Genomic DNA, 24,241 nt, shown 5'->3' with positions numbered 1-24,241 from the left:
GAGACAGAACTAGACATAGAGACAGAACTAGACATAGAGACTGAACTAGAGACAGAACTAGAGACAGAACTAGACATAGAGACAGAACTAGACATAGAGACTGAACTAGAGACAGAACTAGAGACAGAACTAGACATAGAGACAGAACTAGAGACAGAACTAGACATAGAGACAGAACTAGACATAGAGACAGAACTAGAGACAGAACTAGACATAGAGACAGAACTAGACATAGAGACAGAACTAGAGACAGAACTAAAGACAGAACTAGACATAGAGACAGAACTAGACATAGAGACAGAACTAGAGACAGAACTAGAGACAGAACTAGAGACAGAACTAGACATAGAGACAGAACTAGAGACAGAACTAGAGACAGAACTAGAGACAGAACTAGACATAGAGACAGAACTAGACATAGAGACAGAACTAGACATAGAGACAGAACTAGAGACAGAACTAGACATAGAGACAGAACTAGAGACAGAACTAGAGACAGAACTAGACATAGAGACAGAACTAGACATAGAGACAGAACTAGACATAGAGACAGAACTAGACATAGAGACAGAACTAGAGACAGAACTAGAGACAGAACTAGACATAGAGACAGAACTAGAGACAGAACTAGAGACAGAACTAGACATAGAGACTGAACTAGACATAGAGACAGAACTAAAGACAGAACTAGACATAGAGACAGAACTAAAGACAGAACTAGACATAGAAACAGAACAAGACATAGAGACAGAACTAGAGACAGAACTATAAATAGAGACAGAACTAGAGACAGAACTAGACATAGAGACAGAACTAGAGACAGAACTAGACATAAAGACAGAACTAGAGACAGAACTAGACATAGAGACAGAACTAGACATAGAGACAGAACTAGAGACAGAACTAGAGACAGAACTAGACATAGAGACAGAACTAGAGACAGAACTAGAGACAGAACTAGACATAGAGACAGAACTAGACATAGAGACAGAACTAGAGACAGAACTAAAGACAGAACTAGACATAGAGACAGAACTAGACATAGAGACAGAACTAGAGACAGAACTAGAGACAGAACTAGAGACAGAACTAGACATAGAGACAGAACTAGAGACAGAACTAGAGACAGAACTAGAGACAGAACTAGACATAGAGACAGAACTAGAGACAGAACTAGAGACAGAACTAGACATAGAGACAGAACTAGACATAGAGACAGAACTAGACATAGAGACAGAACTAGAGACAGAACTAGAGACAGAACTAGACATAGAGACAGAACTAGAGACAGAACTAGACATAGAGACAGAACTAGACATAGAGACAGAACTAAAGACAGAACTAGACATAGAGACAGAACTAAAGACAGAACTAGACATAGAAACAGAACAAGACATAGAGACAGAACTAGAGACAGAACTATAAATAGAGACAGAACTAGAGACAGAACTAGACATAGAGACAGAACTAGAGACAGAACTAGACATAAAGACAGAACTAGAGACAGAACTAGACATAGAGACAGAACTAGACATAGAGACAGAACTAGAGACAGAACTAGAGACAGAACTAGACATAGAGACAGAACTAGAGACAGAACTAGAGACAGAACTAGAGACAGAACTAGACATAGAGACAGAACTAGACATAGAGACAGAACTAGACATAGAGACAGAACTAGACATAGAGACAGAACTAGAGACAGAACTAGAGACAGAACTAGACATAGAGACAGAACTAGAGACTGAACTAGACATAGAGACAGAACTAAAGACAGAACTAGACATAGAAACAGAACTACAAATAGAGACAGAACTAGACATAGAGACAGAACTACAAATAGAGACAGAACTAGAGACAGAACTACAAATAGAGACAGAACTAGAGACAGAACTAGACATAGAGACAGAACTAGAGACAGAACTAGACATAGAGACAGAACTAGAGACAGAACTAGACATAGAGACAGAACTAGAGACAGAACTAGACATAGAGACAGAACTAGCCATAGAGACAGAACTAGACATAGAGAAAGAACTAGAGACAGAACTAGACATAGTGACAGAACTAGACATAGAGACAGAACTAAAGACAGAACAAGACATAGAGACAGAACTAGAAATAGAGAGAGAACTAGACATAGAGACAGAACTAGAGACAGAACTGGAGACAGAACTAGACATAGAGACAGAACTAGACATAGAGACAGAACTAGACATAGAGACAGAAGTAGACATAGAGAGAGAACTAGACATAGAGACAGAACAAGACATAGAGACAGAACTAGACATAGAGACAGAACTAGACATAGAGACAGAACTAAAGACAGAACTAGACATAGAGACAGAACTAGACAGAGACAGAACTAGACATAGAGACAGAACTAGACAGAGACAGAACTAGACATAGAGACAGAACTAGACATAGAGACAGAACTAGAGACAGAACTAGACATAGAGACAGAACTAGACATAGAGACAGAACTAGACATAGAGACAGAACTAGACATAGACACACTAGACATAGAGACAGAACTAGAGACAGAACTAGAGACAGAACTAGAGACAGAACTAGAGACAGAACTAGACATAGAGACAGAACTACAGACAGAACAAGACATAGAGACAGAACTAAACATAGAGAGAGAACTAGACATAGAGACAGAACTAGAGACAGAACTAGAGACAGAACTAGACATAGAGACAGAACTAGACATAGAGACAGAACTAGAGACAGAACTAGACATAGAGACAGAACTAGACATAGAGACAGAACTAGAGACAGAACTAGAGACAGAACTAGACATAGAGACAGAACTAGAGACAGAACTAGACATAGAGACAGAACTAGACATAGAGACATAACTAGAGACAGAACTAGACAGAGACAGAACTAGAGACAGAACTAGACATAGAGACAGAACTAGACATAGAGACAGAACTAGACATAGAGACTGAACTAGAGACAGAACTAGAGACAGAACTAGACATAGAGACAGAACTAAAGACAGAACTAGAGACAGAACTAGACATAGAGACAGAACTAAAGACAGAACTAGACATAAAGACAGAACTAGAGACAGAACTAGAAATAGAGACAGAACTAGACATAGAGACAGAACTAGAGACAGAACTAGAGACAGAACTAGAGACAGAACTAGACATAGAGACAGAACTAGAGACAGAACTAGAGACAGAACTAGAGACAGAACTAGAGACAGAACTAGACATAGAGACAGAACTAGAGACAGAACTAGAGACAGAACTAGACATAGAGACAGAAGTAGACATAGAGACAGAACTAGAGACAGAACTAGACATAGAGACAGAACTAGAGACAGAACTAGACATAGAGACAGAACTAGAGACAGAACTAGACATAGAAACAGAACTAGACATAGAGACATAACTAGAGACAGAACTAGACATAGAGACAGAACTAGACATAGAGACAGAACTAGACATAGAGACAGAACTAGACATAGAGACAGAACTAGAGACAGAACTAGACATAGAGACAGAACTAGAGACAGAACTAGAGACAAAACTAGACCTAGAGACAGAACTAGAGACAGAACTAGACATAGAGACAGAACTAGACATAGAGACATAACTAGAGACAGAACTAGAGACAGAACTAGAGACAGAACTAGAGACAGAACTAGACATAGAGACAGAACTAGACATACAGACAGAACTCGAGACAGAACTAGACATAGAGACAGAACTAGACATAGAGACAGAACTAGAGACAGAACTAGAGACAGAACTAGACAGAGACAGAACTAGACATAGAGACAGAACTAGAGACAGAACTAGAGACAGAACTAGACATAGAGACAGAACTAGACATAGAGACAGAACTAGAGACAGAACTAGACATAGAGACAGAACTAGACATAGAGACAGAACTAGAGACAGAACTAGAGACAGAACTAGAGACAGAACTAGACATAGAGACAGAACTAGACATAGAGACAGAACTAGACATAGAGACAGAACTAGACATAGAGACAGAACTAGACATAGAGACAGAACTAGAGACAGAACTAGACATAGAGACAGAACTAGACATAGAGACAGAACTAGAGACAAAACTAGAGAGAACTAGACATAGAGACAGAACTAGAGAGAACTAGACATAGAGACAGAACTAGACATAGAGACAGAACTAGACATAGAGACTGAACTAGAGACAGAACTAGAGACAGAACTAGACATAGAGACAGAACTAGACATAGAGACTGAACTAGAGACAGAACTAGAGACAGAACTAGACATAGAGACAGAACTAGAGACAGAACTAGACATAGAGACAGAACTAGAGACAGAACTAGACATAGAGACAGAACTAGACATAGAGACAGAACTAGAGACAGAACTAGACATAGAGACAGAACTAGACATAGAGACAGAACTAGAGACAGAACTAGACATAGAGACAGAACTAGACATAGAGACAGAACTAGAGACAGAACTAGAGACAGAACTAGAGACAGAACTAGACATAGAGACAGAACTAGAGACAGAACTAGAGACAGAACTAGAGACAGAACTAGAGACAGAACTAGAGACAGAACTAGACATAGAGACAGAACTAGACATAGAGACAGAACTAGACATAGAGACAGAACTAGAGACAGAACTAGAGACAGAACTAGACATAGAGACAGAACTAGAGACAGAACTAGAGACAGAACTAGACATAGAGACTGAACTAGACATAGAGACAGAACTAGACATAGAGACAGAACTAGACATAGAGACAGAACTAGATATAGAGACAGAACTAGAGACAGAACTAGAGACTGAACTAGACATAGAGACAGAACTAAAGACAGAACTAGACAGAGACAGAACTAAAGACAGAACTAGACATAGAAACAGAACTAAAGACAGAACTAGACATAGAAACAGAACAAGACATAGAGACAGAACTAGAGACAGAACTATAAATAGAGACAGAACTAGAGACAGAACTAGACATAGAGACAGAACTAGAGACAGAACTAGACATAAAGACAGAACTAGAGACAGAACTAGACATAGAGACAGAACTAGAGACAGAACTAGAGACAGAACTAGACATAGAGACAGAACTAGAGACAGAACTAGACATAGAGACAGAACTAGAGACAGAACTAGAGACAGAACTAGAGACAGAACTAGAGACAGAACTAGAGACAGAACTAGACATAGAGACAGAACTAAAGACAGAACTAGACATAAAGACAGAACTAGAGACAGAACTAGAAATAGAGACAGAACTAGACATAGAGACAGAACTAGAGACAGAACTAGAGACAGAACTAGACATAGAGACAGAACTAGACATAGAGACAGAACTAGAGACAGAACTAGACATAGAGACAGAACTAGACATAGAGACAGAACTAGAGACAGAACTAGAGACAGAACTAGACATAGAGACAGAACTAGAGACAGAACTAGACATAGAGACAGAACTAGACATAGAGACATAACTAGAGACAGAACTAGACAGAGACAGAACTAGAGACAGAACTAGACATAGAGACAGAACTAGACATAGAGACAGAACTAGACATAGAGACTGAACTAGAGACAGAACTAGAGACAGAACTAGACATAGAGACAGAACTAAAGACAGAACTAGAGACAGAACTAGACATAGAGACAGAACTAAAGACAGAACTAGACATAAAGACAGAACTAGAGACAGAACTAGAAATAGAGACAGAACTAGACATAGAGACAGAACTAGAGACAGAACTAGAGACAGAACTAGAGACAGAACTAGACATAGAGACAGAACTAGAGACAGAACTAGAGACAGAACTAGAGACAGAACTAGAGACAGAACTAGACATAGAGACAGAACTAGAGACAGAACTAGAGACAGAACTAGACATAGAGACAGAAGTAGACATAGAGACAGAACTAGAGACAGAACTAGACATAGAGACAGAACTAGAGACAGAACTAGACATAGAGACAGAACTAGAGACAGAACTAGACATAGAAACAGAACTAGACATAGAGACATAACTAGAGACAGAACTAGACATAGAGACAGAACTAGACATAGAGACAGAACTAGACATAGAGACAGAACTAGACATAGAGACAGAACTAGAGACAGAACTAGACATAGAGACAGAACTAGAGACAGAACTAGAGACAAAACTAGACCTAGAGACAGAACTAGAGACAGAACTAGACATAGAGACAGAACTAGACATAGAGACATAACTAGAGACAGAACTAGAGACAGAACTAGAGACAGAACTAGAGACAGAACTAGACATAGAGACAGAACTAGACATACAGACAGAACTCGAGACAGAACTAGACATAGAGACAGAACTAGACATAGAGACAGAACTAGAGACAGAACTAGAGACAGAACTAGACAGAGACAGAACTAGACATAGAGACAGAACTAGAGACAGAACTAGAGACAGAACTAGACATAGAGACAGAACTAGACATAGAGACAGAACTAGAGACAGAACTAGACATAGAGACAGAACTAGACATAGAGACAGAACTAGAGACAGAACTAGAGACAGAACTAGAGACAGAACTAGACATAGAGACAGAACTAGACATAGAGACAGAACTAGACATAGAGACAGAACTAGACATAGAGACAGAACTAGACATAGAGACAGAACTAGAGACAGAACTAGACATAGAGACAGAACTAGACATAGAGACAGAACTAGAGACAAAACTAGAGAGAACTAGACATAGAGACAGAACTAGAGAGAACTAGACATAGAGACAGAACTAGACATAGAGACAGAACTAGACATAGAGACTGAACTAGAGACAGAACTAGAGACAGAACTAGACATAGAGACAGAACTAGACATAGAGACTGAACTAGAGACAGAACTAGAGACAGAACTAGACATAGAGACAGAACTAGAGACAGAACTAGACATAGAGACAGAACTAGAGACAGAACTAGACATAGAGACAGAACTAGACATAGAGACAGAACTAGAGACAGAACTAGACATAGAGACAGAACTAGACATAGAGACAGAACTAGAGACAGAACTAGACATAGAGACAGAACTAGACATAGAGACAGAACTAGAGACAGAACTAGAGACAGAACTAGAGACAGAACTAGACATAGAGACAGAACTAGAGACAGAACTAGAGACAGAACTAGAGACAGAACTAGAGACAGAACTAGAGACAGAACTAGACATAGAGACAGAACTAGACATAGAGACAGAACTAGACATAGAGACAGAACTAGAGACAGAACTAGAGACAGAACTAGACATAGAGACAGAACTAGAGACAGAACTAGAGACAGAACTAGACATAGAGACTGAACTAGACATAGAGACAGAACTAGACATAGAGACAGAACTAGACATAGAGACAGAACTAGATATAGAGACAGAACTAGAGACAGAACTAGAGACTGAACTAGACATAGAGACAGAACTAAAGACAGAACTAGACAGAGACAGAACTAAAGACAGAACTAGACATAGAAACAGAACTAAAGACAGAACTAGACATAGAAACAGAACAAGACATAGAGACAGAACTAGAGACAGAACTATAAATAGAGACAGAACTAGAGACAGAACTAGACATAGAGACAGAACTAGAGACAGAACTAGACATAAAGACAGAACTAGAGACAGAACTAGACATAGAGACAGAACTAGAGACAGAACTAGAGACAGAACTAGACATAGACAGAACTAGAGACAGAACTAGACATAGAGACAGAACTAGAGACAGAACTAGAGACAGAACTAGAGACAGAACTAGAGACAGAACTAGAGACAGAACTAGACATAGAGACAGAACTAGACATAGAGACAGAACTAGACATAGAGACAGAACTAGAGACAGAACTAGAGACAGAACTAGACATAGAGACAGAACTAGAGACAGAACTAGAGACAGAACTAGACATAGAGACTGAACTAGACATAGAGACAGAACTAAAGACAGAACTAGACATAGAGACAGAACTAAAGACAGAACTAGACATAGAAACAGAACAAGACATAGAGACAGACCTAGAGACAGAACTACAAATAGAGACAGAACTAGAGACAGAACTAGACATAGAGACAGAACTAGAGACAGAACTAGACATAGAGACAGAACTAGAGACAGAACTAGACATAGAGACAGAACTAGCCATAGAGACAGAACTAGACATAGAGAAAGAACTAGAGACAGAACTAGACATAGTGACAGAACTAGACATAGAGACAGAACTAAAGACAGAACAAGACATAGAGACAGAACTAGAAATAGAGAGAGAACTAGACATAGAGACAGAACTAGAGACAGAACTGGAGACAGAACTAGACATAGAGACAGAACTAGACATAGAGACAGAACTAGACATAGAGACAGAAGTAGACATAGAGAGAGAACAAGACATAGAGACAGAACAAGACATAGAGACAGAACTAGACATAGAGACAGAACTAAAGACAGAACTAGACATAGAGACAGAACTAGACAGAGACAGAACTAGACATAGAGACAGAACTAGACAGAGACAGAACTAGACATAGAGACAGAACTAGACATAGAGACAGAACTAGAGACAGAACTAGACATAGAGACAGAACTAGAGACAGAACTAGACATAGAGACAGAACTAGACATAGAGACAGAACTAGACATAGAGACAGAACTAGAGACAGAACTAGAGAGAACTAGACATAGAGACAGAACTAGAGAGAACTAGACATAGAGACAGAACTAGACATAGAGACAGAACTAGACATAGAGACTGAACTAGAGACAGAACTAGAGACAGAACTAGACATAGAGACAGAACTAGACATAGAGACTGAACTAGAGACAGAACTAGAGACAGAACTAGACATAGAGACAAAACTAGAGACAGAACTAGACATAGAGACAGAACTAGAGACAGAACTAGAGATAGAGACAGAACTAGACATAGAGACAGAACTAGAGACAGAACTAGACATAGAGACAGAACTAGACATAGAGACAGAACTAGAGACAGAACTAAAGACAGAACTAGACATAAAGACAGAACTAGAGACAGAACTAGACATAGAGACAGAACTAGACATAGAGACAGAACTAGAGACAGAACTAGAGACAGAACTAGAGACAGAACTAGACATAGAGACAGAACTAGACATAGAGACAGAACTAGAGACAGAACTAAAGACAGAACTAGACATAAAGACAGAACTAGAGACAGAACTAGACATAGAGACAGAACTAGACATAGAGACAGAACTAGAGACAGAACTAGAGACAGAACTAGAGACAGAACTAGACATAGAGACAGAACTAGAGACAGAACTAGAGACAGAACTAGACATAGAGACAGAACTAGACATAGAGACAGAACTAGACATAGAGACAGAACTAGAGACAGAACTAGAGACAGAACTAGACATAGAGACAGAACTAGAGACAGAACTAGAGACAGAACTAGACATAGAGACAGAACTAGACATAGAGACAGAACTAGAGACAGAACTAGAGACAGAACTAGACATAGAGACAGAACTAGAGACAGAACTAGAGACAGAACTAGACATAGATACAGAACTAGAGACAGAACTAGAGACAGAACTAGACATAGAGACTGAACTAGACATAGAGACAGAACTAAAGACAGAACTAGACATAGAGACAGAACTAAAGACAGAACTAGACATAGAAACAGAACAAGACATAGAGACAGAACTAGAGACAGAACTATAAATAGAGACAGAACTAGAGACAGAACTAGACATAAAGACAGAACTAGAGACAGAACTAGACATAGAGACAGAACTAGACATAGAGACAGAACTAGAGACAGAACTAGAGACAGAACTAGAGACAGAACTAGAGACAGAACTAGAGACAGAACTAGAGACAGAACTAGACATAGAGACAGAACTAGACAGAGACAGAACTAGACATAGAGACAGAACTAGAGACAGAACTAGAGACAGAACTAGACATAGAGACAGAACTAGAGACAGAACTAGAGACAGAACTAGACATAGAGACTGAACTAGACATAGAGACAGAACTAAAGACAGAACTAGACATAGAGACAGAACTAAAGACAGAACTAGACATAGAAACACAACAAGACATAGAGACAGAACTAGAGACAGAACTAGACATAGAGACAGAACTAGAGACAGAACTAGACATAGAGACAGAACTAGAGACAGAACTAGACATAGAGACAGAACTAGCCATAGAGACAGAACTAGACATAGAGAAAGAACTAGAGACAGAACTAGACATAGTGACAGAACTAGACATAGAGACAGAACTAAAGACAGAACAAGACATAGAGACAGAACTAGAAATAGAGAGAGAACTAGACATAGAGACAGAACTAGAGACAGAACTGGAGACAGAACTAGACATAGAGACAGAACTAGACATAGAGACAGAACTAGACATAGAGAGAGAACTAGACATAGAGAGAGAACTAGACATAGAGACAGAACTAGACATAGAGACAGAACTAAAGACAGAACTAGACATAGAGACAGAACTAGACAGAGACAGAACTAAAGACAGAACTAGACATAGAGACAGAACTAAAGACAGAACTAGACATAGAAACAGAACAAGACATAGAGACAGAACTAGAGACAGAACTAGACATAGAGACAGAACTAGAGACAGAACTAGACATAGAGACAGAACTAGCCATAGAGACAGAACTAGACATAGAGAAAGAACTAGAGACAGAACTAGACATAGTGACAGAACTAGACATAGAGACAGAACTAAAGACAGAACAAGACATAGAGACAGAACTAGAAATAGAGAGAGAACTAGACATAGAGACAGAACTAGAGACAGAACTGGAGACAGAACTAGACATAGAGACAGAACTAGACATAGAGACAGAACTAGACATAGAGACAGAAGTAGACATAGAGACAGAACTAGACATAGAGACAGAACTAAAGACAGAACTAGACATAGAGACAGAACTAGACAGAGACAGAACTAGACATAGAGACAGAACTAGACATAGAGACAGAACTAGACATAGAGACAGAACTAGACATAGAGACAGAACTAGAGACAGAACTAGACATAGAGACAGAACTAGAGACAGAACTAGACATAGAGACAGAACTAGACATAGAGACAGAACTACAGACAGAACAAGACATAGAGACAGAACTAAACATAGAGAGAGAACTAGACATAGAGACAGAACTAGAGACAGAACTAGAGACAGAACTAGACATAGAGACAGAACTAGACATAGAGACAGAACTAGAGACCGAACTAGACATAGAGACAGAACTAGACATAGAGACAGAACTAGAGACAGAACTAGACATAGAGACAGAACTAGAGACAGAACTAGACATAGAGACAGAACTAGAGACAGAACTAGACATAGAGACAGAACTAGAGACAGAACTAGACATAGAGACTGAACTAGAGACAGAACTAGACATAGAGACAGAACTAAAGACAGAACTAGACATAGAGACAGAACTAGAGACAGAACTAGAAATAGAGACAGAACTAGACATAGAGACAGAACTAGAGACAGAACTAGAGACAGAACTAGACATAGAGACAGAACTAGAGACAGAACTAGAGACAGAACTAGAGACAGAACTAGAGACAGAACTAGAGACAGAACTAGAGACAGAACTAGAAACAGAACTAGAAACAGAACTAGAGACAGAACTAGACATAGAGACAGAACTAGAGACAGAACTAGAGACAGAACTAGACATAGAGACAGAAGTAGACATAGAGACAGAACTAGAGACAGAACTAGACATAGAGACAGAACTAGACATAGAGACAGAACTAGAGACAGAACTAGACATAGAAACAGAACTAGACATAGAGACATAACTAGAGACAGAACTAGACATAGAGACAGAACTAGACATAGAGACAGAACTAGACATAGAGACAGAACTAGACATAGAGACAGAACTAGAGACAGAACTAGACATAGAGACAGAACTAGAGACAGAACTAGAGACAAAACTAGACCTAGAGACAGAACTAGAGACAGAACTAGACATAGAGACAGAACTAGACATAGAGACATAACTAGACAGAACTAGAGACAGAACTAGAGACAGAACTAGAGACAGAACTAGAGACAGAACTAGAGACAGAACTAGACATAGAGACAGAACTAGACATACAGACAGAACTCGAGACAGAACTAGACATAGAGACAGAACTAGACATAGAGACAGAACTAGAGACAGAACTAGAGACAGAACTAGACAGAGACAGAACTAGACATAGAGACAGAACTAGAGACAGAACTAGAGACAGAACTAGACATAGAGACAGAACTAGACATAGAGACAGAACTAGAGACAGAACTAGACATAGAGACAGAACTAGACATAGAGACAGAACTAGAGACAGAACTAGAGACAGAACTAGACATAGAGACAGAACTAGACATAGAGACAGAACTAGAGACAGAACTAGACATAGAGACAGAACTAGAGACAGAACTAGACATAGAGACAGAACTAGAGACAGAACTAGACATAGAGACAGAACTAGACACAGAACTAGACATAGAGACAGAACTAGACATAGAGACAGAACTAGAGACAGAACTAGAGACAGAACTAGACATAGAGACAGAACTAGACATAGAGACAGAACTAGAGACAGAACTAGACATAGAGACAGAACTAGACATAGAGACAGAACTAGACATAGAGACAGAACTAGACACAGAACTAGACATAGAGACAGAACTAGACATAGAGATAGAACTAGAGACAGAACTAGACGTAGAGACAGAACTAGAGACAGAACTAGACATAGAGCAAGCCAAAGAGAAAGATAGCCAGAGAGAGAGGGTCAGATAATGAGGGCCAGAGAGAGAGAGAGGGCCAGAGAAAGAGGACCAGAAGAGAGGTAGAGAAAGAGAGAGATATATATATATAGAGAGAGAGAGAGGGTGAAAGAGAGCGAGACAGAGATTGAGGTAGAGAGACACTGAGAAAGGGGCAGCGTATCAGGGAAAGGTATAGTGAAAGAGAGAGTTCATAGATTTACCTGAGTGGCGGGGGGAGTGGAGGTCAGAACCCCCCCAGTGTGAGTGACCCGACCGGGTGTCCGACCCCACACCGCCCCAGTCCCCGCGGCTGACTGCATGCACGGGCACACACAGCACAGGCACAGGCAGGGAGGGATGGACGGAGTGGGTAGTTAGGTAGGGAAACAGCAGAGCAACCATAGTGAAGGAGGAAAAACATGGAGACAACAAGCCATGAAAGAAGAGAGGAAGAAAGGAAGGATGTAAGGAAGGAAGGAGCAGGAAGAGAAAGGAGGAGGGAGATAGCAGGGAGGAGGTGGAGGGAGGCCGTGTGGAAGCAATGAGAGAGGAGAAAAAAAGGACGTGTCAGACTAAGAAAAGGCGTAGTAAGATGGCGTAGCCGGCAGCCATTTTGGGGTGTACCTGTGCTACGCCTATCGTCAGTTGGGTCTACTTTGATGGAGTCAGGGGCGTAGGGGCCCTGCTCGGCCGTGTTAGTGTCGGCAGAGCTATCCAGGCTGCCGTGACTCACAGCGTCCAGGTCACTGCCATCTGCTCCAAAGACAACAAGGCATTAAGAGAAACTTGGACACCATTTTCGCTCCTCAAAAACAAGGTGTTAATAAGGGTGAATTACTTTTTCTGTGATCGTTCTTTAGCGAGGAATATTTAGCCTAAATCAATTTGTCTGTGAGGGATTTGCAACTTTCTGTGAAAATCAAAATGTTTTGAAGGATGTGTGTGAAGCAATTGAAGTTCTCTACAGGTGACTGTGCAGCGCAGAAGGGAGTGGTCCACGGGCTGGATGTCAACACAACCTGGGGCCGTCTGGCTTTAGACAAGTTAAATATTATGGACTGTAACTCTGTGTTGTGTGTGTGTGTGTGTGTGTGTGTGTGTGTGTGTGTGTGTGTGTGTGTGTGTGTGTGTGTGTGTGTGTGTGTGTGTGTGTGTGTGTGCAAGACATCTTTAACCAATATCCTAGTGGGCCAGTGAATTGAAGCAACAGTGTTTTCCAGGTCACTAGATGACTACAGTGTTTAATAGGTCACTAGAGGACTACAGTGTTTAATAGGTCACTAGAGGACTACAGTGTTTTATAGGTCACCAGAAGACTACAGTGTTTTATAGGTCACCAGAGGACTACAGTGTTTTATAGGTCACAAGAGGACTACAGTGTTTTATAGGTCACAAGAGGACTACAGTGTTTTATAGGTCACTAGAGGACTACATTGTTTTACAGGTCACTAGAGGACTACAGTGTTTTATAGGTCACTAGATGACTACAGTGTTTTACAGGTCACTAGAGGACTACAGTGTTTTACAGGTCACTAGAGGACTACAGTGTTTTATAGGTCACTAGATGACTACAGTGTTTTATAGGTCACTAGATGACTACAGTGTTTTATAGGTCACTAGAGGACTACAGTGTTTAATAGGTCACTAGAGGACTACAGTGTTTAATAGGTCACTAGAGGACTACAGTGTTTTATAGGTCACTAGAGGACTACAGTGTTTAATAGGTCACTAGAGGACTACAGTGTTTAATAGGTCACTAGAGGACTACAGTGTTTTATAGGTCACCAGAAGACTACAGTGTTTTATAGGTCACCAGAGGACTACAGTGTTTTATAGGTCACAAGAGGACTACAGTGTTTTACAGGTCACTAGAGGACTACAGTGTTTTATAGGTCACTAGATGACTACAGTGTTTTATAGGTCACTAGAGGACTACAGTGTTTAATAGGTCACTAGAGGACTACAGTGTTTAATAGGTCACTAGATGACTACAGTGTTTTATAGGTCACTAGAGGGCTACAGTGTTTAATAGGCCACTAGAGGACTACAGTGTTTTCCAGGTCACTAGAGGACTACAGTGTTTAATAGGCCACTAGAGGACTACAGTGTTTTCCAGGTCACTAGAGGACTACAGTGTTTAATAGGTCACTAGAGGACGACAGTGTTTAATAGGTCACGAGGACTACAGTGTTTAATAGGTCACTAGAGGACTACATTGTTTTCCAGGTCACTAGAGGACTACAGTGTTTTATAGGTCACCAGAAGACTACAGTGTTTTATAGGTCACCAGAGGACTACAGTGTTTTATAGGTCACAAGAGGACTACAGTGTTTTATAGGTCACAAGAGGACTACAGTGTTTTATAGGTCACTAGAGGACTACATTGTTTTACAGGTCACTAGAGGACTACAGTGTTTTATAGGTCACTAGATGACTACAGTGTTTTACAGGTCACTAGAGGACTACAGTGTTTTACAGGTCACTAGAGGACTACAGTGTTTTATAGGTCACTAGATGACTACAGTGTTTTATAGGTCACTAGATGACTACAGTGTTTTATAGGTCACTAGAGGACTACAGTGTTTAATAGGTCACTAGAGGACTACAGTGTTTAATAGGTCACTAGAGGACTACAGTGTTTTATAGGTCACCAGAAGACTACAGTGTTTTATAGGTCACCAGAGGACTACAGTGTTTTATAGGTCACAAGAGGACTACAGTGTTTTACAGGTCACTAGAGGACTACAGTGTTTTACAGGTCACTAGAGGACTACAGTGTTTTATAGGTCACTAGATGACTACAGTGTTTTATAGGTCACTAGAGGACTACAGTGTTTAATAGGTCACTAGAGGACTACAGTGTTTAATAGGTCACTAGAGGACTACAGTGTTTTGTAGGTCACTAGAGGACTACAGTGTTTTACAGGTCACTAGAGGACTACAGTGTTTTATAGGTCACTAGAGGACTACAGTGTTTTATAGGTCACTAGAGGACTACAGTGTTTTATAGGTCACTAGAGGGCTACAGTGTTTAATAGGTCACTAGAGGACTACAGTGTTGTATAGGTCACTAGATGACTACAGTGTTTTATAGGTCACTAGAGGACTACAGTGTTTAATAGGTCACTAGAGGACTACAGTGTTTTACAGGTCACTAGAGGACTACAGTGTTTTATAGGTCACTAGAGGACTACAGTGTTTTATAGGTCACTAGAGGGCTACAGTGTTTAATAGGCCACTAGAGGGCTACAGTGTTTTCCAGGTCACTAGAGGACTACAGTGTTTAATAGGCCACTAGAGGACTACAGTGTTTTCCAGGTCACTAGAGGACTACAGTGTTTAATAGGTCACTAGAGGACGACAGTGTTTAATAGGTCACGAGGACTACAGTGTTTAATAGGTCACTAGAGGACTACATTGTTTTCCAGGTCACTAGAGGACTACAGTGTTGAATAGGTCACTAGAAGACTACAGTGTTTTATAGGTCACTAGAGGACTACAGTGTTTTACAGGTCACTAGAGGACTACAGTGTTTTATAGGTCACTAGAGGACTACAGTGTTTTATAGGTCACTAGAGGACTACAGTGTTTTACAGGTCACTAGAGGACTACAGTGTTTTATAGGTCACTAGAGGGCTACAGTGTTGTATAGGTCACAAGAGGACGACAGTGTTTAATAGGTCACTAGAGGACGACAGTGTTTAATAGGTCACGAGGACTACAGTGTTTAATAGGTCACTAGAGGACTACATTGTTTTCCAGGTCACTAGAGGACTACAGTGTTGAATAGGTCACTAGAAGACTACAGTGTTTTATAGGTCACTAGAGGACTACAGTGTTTTACAGGTCACTAGGCAGGGTTTCCCAACCCTCTCCTCGTCACACCTGATAATTAGTCAGCTAATCATCAAGCCTTTGACTCAATGAATTAGGTGACAGATTAGGTCTGGGGGGGCAAGGAGAGGGTTGGGAAACCCTGCACTAGAGAACTAGAGGCCTGGTCATGGCTGACCTGGAGGTGTGCTGGTGCCAGTACAATACAATACAATACAGTACATACAGTAGATACAGTACAAGTTCACTGCACATGGAGAGAAGGAACTTTTGATTTTATTTTTTTCTGAGTTCTAAGTTCTGCCAGACAGCACCACACAGAGCCACACAGCGCCAGACAGCGCCAGACAGCGCCAGACAGCGCCAGACAGCACCAGGCAGCACCAGGCAGCACCAGGCAGCACCAGGCAGCACCACACAGCACCACACAGCACCAGACAGCAGCACACAGCACCAGACAGCGCCACACAGCACCAGACAGCGCCACACAGCGCCACACAGCACCAGACAGCACCACACAGCACCAGACAGCACCAGACAGCACCAGACAGCACCACACAGCACCACACAGCACCAGGCAGCACCAGGCAGCACCAGACAGCACCACACAGCACCACACAGCACCACACAGCACCACACAGCACCACACAGCACCACACAGCAGAAGACAGCACCAGACAGCAGAAGACAGCACCACACAGCACCCCACAGCACCCCACAGCACCCCACAGCACCCCACAGCACCACACAGCACCACACAGCACCAGACAGCACCAGAAAGCACCACACAGCACAAGAAAGCACCACACAGCACAAGAAAGCACCACACAGCACCAGACAGCACCAAAAAGCACCACACAACACCACACAGCACCAGACAGCACCACACAGCACCAGACAGCACCACACAGCACCAGACAGCAGCACCAGACAGCAGCACACAGCACCAGACAGCAGCACACAGCACCAGACAGCACCCCACAGCACCAGACAGCACCACACAGCACCACACAGCAAAGAGGGTACAGGGTGAGTGTTTATTTCATGTATTCTGATCTGAAGGTTTCTACTGAATCTGTTTTATCTAATGTGATGAATGATGTATTGTAGTATGTATGTAATATGTGTTTGAAACGAAAGACACCTCTCACATTGCTCTTTCAGACAATCCACTATTACACTGACGCTTAGCATCACATCCAAACCAACACATTTCATAAAGAAGCATGCACAGCCGTCTTGTCTGTCAGACAAATCAGCAACCTCACAATAACCTCACAACGTGTTAAGTTCACAGCACTTTACAATCACGGCCTAAGGAGCTTGGTGCATCGTCATGGTTACCTGACAGGGGGCTCTGAGTGGGTGGAGGCTGCTGTTTGCGTAGCGCCTGTCTGAACTGAGCCACACCCATAACCACGTTCCTCAGCTTCATCCACATGAAGTAACCTCCTCTGGTACTGGAGGGCCAGGTAGACTCTAACACCGCCTGGAAGAGGAGGAGAGGAGGAGGGGGAGGAGAGGAGGAGGAGATGGAGAAGAGGAGGTGGAGGAGGAGGAGAAGAGGAGGTGGAGGAGGGGGAGGGGGGAGGAGGGGGAGGAGAGGAGGAGGAGATGGAGAAGAGGAGGGGGAGGAGAGGAGGAGGAGGAGATGGAGAAGAGGAGGTGGAGGAGGGGGAGAAGAGGAGGTGGAGGAGGAGGAGGAGGAGAGGAGGAGGAGATGGAGAAGAGGAGGTGGAGGGGGAGGAGAGGAGGAAGAGATGTCGATGGAGAAGAGGAGGTGGAGGAGGTGGGGGAGGAGAGGAGGAGGAGATGGAGATGGAGAAGAGGAGGTGGAGGAGGAGGGGGAGGAGAGGAGGAGGAGATGGAGAAGAGGAGGGGGAGGAGGAGGGGGAGGAGAGGAGGAGGAGATGGAGAAGAGGATGTGGAGGAGGGGGAGAAGAGGAGGTGGAGGAGGAGGAGGAGGAGAGGAGGAGGAGATGGAGAAGAGGAGGTGGAGGAGGAGGGGGAGGAGGAGAAGATGGAGAAGAGGAGGTGGAGGAGGGGAAGGGGGAGGAGAGGAGGAGGAGAAGAGGAGGGGGAGGAGGAGGGGGAGGAGAGGAGGAGGAGGAGGAGGAGGGGGAGGAGAAGATGGAGAAGAGGAGGTGGAGGGGGAGGAGAGGAGGAGGAGAGGAGGAGAAGGAGAAGATGGAAAAGAGGAGGTGGAGGAGGAGGGGAGGAGAGGGAGAAGAGGAGGTGGAGGAGGAGATGGAATAGAAGGAAAGGAGGAGGAGATGAGTGGAGGAGTGGAGAGGAGGAGGAGGTGTGGAGAGGATGAGAGGAGGAGGAGGTGGAGGAGTGGAGAGGAGGAGGAGGTGTGGAGAGGAGGAGGAAAGGAGGAGGAGGAAAGGAGAAGAGGAGGAGGTGGAGTGGAGGGAGAAAGAAGCATAATTATGAACTCACTGATATAGGCTACTTATACACACACACACACACACACACACACACACACACACACACACACACACACACACACACACACACACACACACACACACACACCACACACACACACACAGAGAGAGAGAAAGTCATTGTAATTCCATGTTGCAGGCCAACAACAAAAGCTCTTCTATAATGACAGCAGCCAGTGTTACAGTCCATCCTGGTAATACTGGTGGTAATACTGCTGGTAATACTGCTGGTAATACTGCTGGTAATACTGGTGGTAATACTGGTGGTAATACTGGTGGTAATACTGCTGGTAATACTGCTGGTAATACTGATAGTAATACTGCTGGTAATTCTGCTAGTAATACTGATAGTAATACTCCTGGTAATACTGATAGTAATACTGCTGGTAATACTGATAGTAATACTGCTGGTAATACTGACAGTAATACTGCTGGTAATACTGATAGTAATACTGCTGGTAATACTAATAGTAATACTCCTGGTAATACTGATAGTAATACTGCTGGTAATACTGATAGTAATACTGCTGGTAATACTGATAGTAATACTGCTGGTAACACTGATAGTAATACTCTTGGTAATACTGATAGTAATACTGATAGTAATACTGCTGGTAATACTGATAGTAATACTGCTGGTAATACTGATAGTAATACTGCTGGTAATACTGATAGTAATACTGCTGCTAATACTGCTGGTAATACTGATAGTAATACTGCTGGTAATACTGATAGTAATACTGCTGGTAATACTGATAGTAATACTGCTGGTAATACTGATAGTAATACTCCTGGTAATACTGATAGTAATACTGATAGTAATACTGATAGTAATACTGCTGGTAATACTGACAGTAATACTGCTGGTAATACTGACAGTAATACTGCTGGTAATACTAATAGTAATACTCCTGGTAATACTGATAGTAATACTGCTGGTAATACTGATAGTAATACTGATAGTAATACTGCTGGTAACACTGATAGTAATACTCTTGGTAATACTGATAGTAATACTGATAGTAATACTGCTGGTAATACTGATAGTAATACTGCTGGTAATACTGCTGGTAATACTGATAGTAATACTCTTGGTAATACTGATAGTAATACTGCTGGTAATACTGATAGTAATACCCCAGGCTAAAATAAGTCCCTCTATCACTCCCTCTATTACTCCCAGAATACCTGCATCCAAAATGGCCCCCTATTCCCTATATAGTGCAGTACATTTGACCAGGGCCAATAAGGAATATGATACCATTTGGAAGGCACATAGAATGCCACAGGGGAACAGATAGTACAGGACAGGGGTGCTGTAACCTTCAACACGGCTCCACCGTGCTCAGAGATAACCTTCCTTTACTGTAACATCACTGGTCACATCTTCATTTACTGCCCGGGTTACCAGGGCCCGCATCCCAAACGCCACCTTATTCCCTATATAGTGCACTACTTTAGACCAGAGCCCTATGGGATGCTCTATAGACCCTGGTCAAAAGAAGTGCACTATAAAGGGAATGGGGTGCTATCTGCTGAGATGCTGACAGGTTGACAGCATCACAACTCATTGTAATGCCCTGTGTGATTATAGTGTCTGGTGCCGCAGGCTGCAACCGTGGAGACCTAAAACTGTCCATGTGTCTGCTTCCTGACCTGTGAGCCAGCGGACTCAGAACATACTGGATGACACCTAAAAGGTACCCTATTCCCTGTACAGTGCACTACATTTAATCAGAGTCCTACAGGCCGTGGTCAAAAGGACTGCTTCCTGACCTGTGAGCCAGCGGACTCAGAAGATACTGGATGACTCCTACAAGGTACCCTATTCCCTATACAGTGCACTACGTTTAAACAGAGTCCTACAGGCCATGGTCAAAAGGAGTGCTATATAAAGGGAATAGAGTGTAATTTGGGATGCAGGACTGTAACGTTGATGAGGTAACTACAGTGACATTACTGTGACTAATAGGTATAGTAGAAATATTTAAACAGGTAGTGACAGTTCCTGGAAAGCCTTGCTACAGGAAGGCACTGTACAACCTGACAGGAAGGCACTGTACAACCTGACAGGAAGGTACTGTACAACCTGACAGGAAGGTACTGTACAACCTGACAGGAAGGTACTGTACAACCTGGCAGGAAGGTGCTGTACAACCTGACAGGAAGGTGCTGTACAACCTGGCAGGAAGGTGCTGTACAACCTGACAGGAAGGTGCTGTACAACCTGACAGGAAGGTACTGTACAACCTGACAGGAAGGTACTGTACAACCTGACAGGAAGGTACTGTACAACCTGACAGGAAGGTACTGTACAACCTGACAGGAAGGTACTGTACAACCTGACAGGAAGGTACTGTACAACCTGACAGGAAGGTACTGTACAACCTGACAGGAAGGTACTGTACAATCTGAGAAGTTATTGTACAACCTGACAGGAAGGTACTGTACAACCTGGCAGGAAGGCGCTGTACAACCTGACAGGAAGACGCTGTACAACCTGACAGGAAGACACTGTACAACCTGACAGGAAGGTACTGTACAACCTGACAGGAAGGTACTGTACAACCTGACGAGAAGGTACTGTACAACCTGAGAAGGTACTGTACAACCTGAGAAGGTACTGTACAACCTGGCAGGAAGGCGCTGTACAACCTGACAGGAAGACGCTGTACAACCTGACAGGAACACACTGTACAACCTGACAGGAACACACTGTACAACCTGACAGGAAGACACTGTACAACCTGACAGGAAGACACTGTACAACCTGACAGGAAGACACTGTACAACCTGACAGGAAGGTACTGTACAACCTGACAGGAAGGTACTGTACAACCTGACAGGAAGGTACTGTACAACCTGACGAGAAGGTACTGTACAACCTGACGAGAAGGTACTGTACAACCTGAGAAGGTACTGTACAACCTGAGAAGGTACTGTACAACCTGAGAAGGTACTGTACAACCTGACAGGAAGGTACTGTACAACCTGACAGGAAGGTACTGTACAACCTGACAGGAAGGTACTGTACAACCTGACAGGAAGGCACTGTACAACCTGACAGGAAGGCGCTGTACAACCTGACAGGAAGACGCTGTACAACCTGACAGGAAGACGCTGTACAACCTGACAGGAAGACGCTGTACAACCTGACAGGAAGACGCTGTACAACCTGACAGGAAGACGCTGTACAACCTGACAGGAAGGTGCTGTACAACCTGACAGGAAGGTGCTATACAACCTGACAGGAAGGTACTGTACAACCTGACAGGAAGGTGCTGTACAACCTGACAGGAAGACACTGTACAACCTGACAGGAAGACGCTGTACAACCTGACAGGAAGGTGCTGTACAACCTGACAGGAAGGTGCTATACAACCTGACAGGAAGGTACTGTACAACCTGACAAGAATACACTGTACAACCTGACAGGAAGACACTGTACAACCTGACAGGAAGTTACCTGACAGGAAGGTACTGTACAACCTGACAGGAAGGTACTGTACAACCTGACAGGAAGGTACTGTACAACCTGACAGGAAGGTACTGTACAACCTGACAGGAAGGTACTGTACAACCTGGCAGGAAGGTACTGTACAACCTGGCAGGAAGGTACTGTACAACCTGACAGGAAGATACTGTACAACCTGACAGGAAGGTACTGTACAACCTGACAGGAAGGTACTGTACAACCTGACAGGAAGTTACCTGACAGGAAGACACTGTACAACCTGACAGGAAGACACTGTACAACCTGACAGGAAGACACTGTACAACCTGACAGGACGACACTGTACAACCTGACAGGAAGACACTGTACAACCTGACAGGAAGACACTGTACAACCTGACAGGAAGACACTGTACAACCTGACAGGAAGACACTGTACAACCTGACAGGAAGGTACTGCACAACCTGACAGGAAGGTACTGTACAACCTGACAGGAAGGTACTGTACAACCTGACAGGAAGTTACTGTACAACCTGACAGGAAGTTACCTGACAGGAAGGTACTGTACAACCTGACAGGAAGGTGCTGTACAGCCTGACAGGAAGGAACTGTACAACCTGACAGGAAGGAACTGTACAACCTGACAGGAAGACGCTGTACAACCTGACAGGAAGACACTGTACAACCTGACAGGAAGGTACTGTACAACCTGACAGGAAGACACTGTACAGCCTGACAGGAAGACACTGTACAGCCTGACAGGAAGACACTGTACAGCCTGACAGGAAGACACTGTACAGCCTGACAGGAAGACACTGTACAGCCTGACAGGAAGACACTGTACAACCTGACAGGAAGTTACAGTACAACCTGACAGGAAGTTACTGTACAACCTGATAGGAAGTTACCTGACAGGAAGGTACTGTACAACCTGACAGGAAGGTACTGTACAACCTGACAGGAAGGTACTGTACAACCTGACAGGAAGGTACTGTACAACCTGACAGGAAGACACTGTACAACCTGACAGGAAGTTACAGTACAACCTGACAGGAAGTTACTGTACAACCTGATAGGAAGTTACCTGACAGGAAGGTACTGTACAACCTGACAGGAAGGTACTGTACAACCTGACAGGAAGGTATTGTACAACCTGACAGGAAGGTACTGTACAACCTGACATGAAGACACTGTACAACCTGACAGGAAGGTACTGTACAACCTGACAGGAAGTTACTGTACAACCTGACAGGAAGTTAACTGACAGGAAGGTACTGTACAACCTGACAGGAAGGTACTGTACAACCTGACAGGAAGGTACTATACAACCTGACAGGAAGACACTGTACAACCTGACAGGAAGACACTGTACAACCTGACAGGAAGACACTGTACAACCTGACAGGAAGACACTGTACAACCTGACAGGAAGACACTGTACAACCTGACAGGAAGACACTGTACAGCCTGACAGGAAGACACTGTACAGCCTGACAGGAAGACACTGTACAGCCTGACAGGAAGACACTGTACAGCCTGACAGGAAGACACTGTACAGCCTGACAGGAAGACACTGTACAGCCTGACAGGAAGACACTGTACAACCTGACAGGAAGGTACTGTACAACCTGACAGGAAGGTACTGTACAACCTGACAGGAAGACACTGTACAACC

The 24,241-nt window shown here is 42.9% G+C and overlaps 1 protein-coding gene across 1 annotated transcript in view; it reads right to left on the bottom strand.

The window, feature by feature from the left end:
• Positions 1-24,241, bottom strand: part of LOC106562848 (C-myc promoter-binding protein) — a 359,426-nt gene that overhangs the window by 80,282 nt on the left and 254,903 nt on the right. Inside the window, exons 18-19 of the mRNA XM_082957549.1 lie at positions 18,004-18,148; positions 13,450-13,578 (exon numbers count right to left, since the gene is read on the bottom strand). Coding sequence (XP_082813675.1) covers positions 13,450-13,578; positions 18,004-18,148 — 274 coding nt within the window. The remainder of the gene's footprint in view (positions 1-13,449; positions 13,579-18,003; positions 18,149-24,241) is intronic.

This window comes from Salmo salar, chromosome 11 (assembly GCF_965601325.2).
Source record: "Salmo salar chromosome 11, fSalSal1, whole genome shotgun sequence".
NCBI classification, from domain to species: Eukaryota; Metazoa; Chordata; class Actinopteri; order Salmoniformes; family Salmonidae; genus Salmo; species Salmo salar.
Note: the sequence above shows the minus strand (reverse complement) of the source record. Positions and strands in the feature narration are given on the sequence as shown.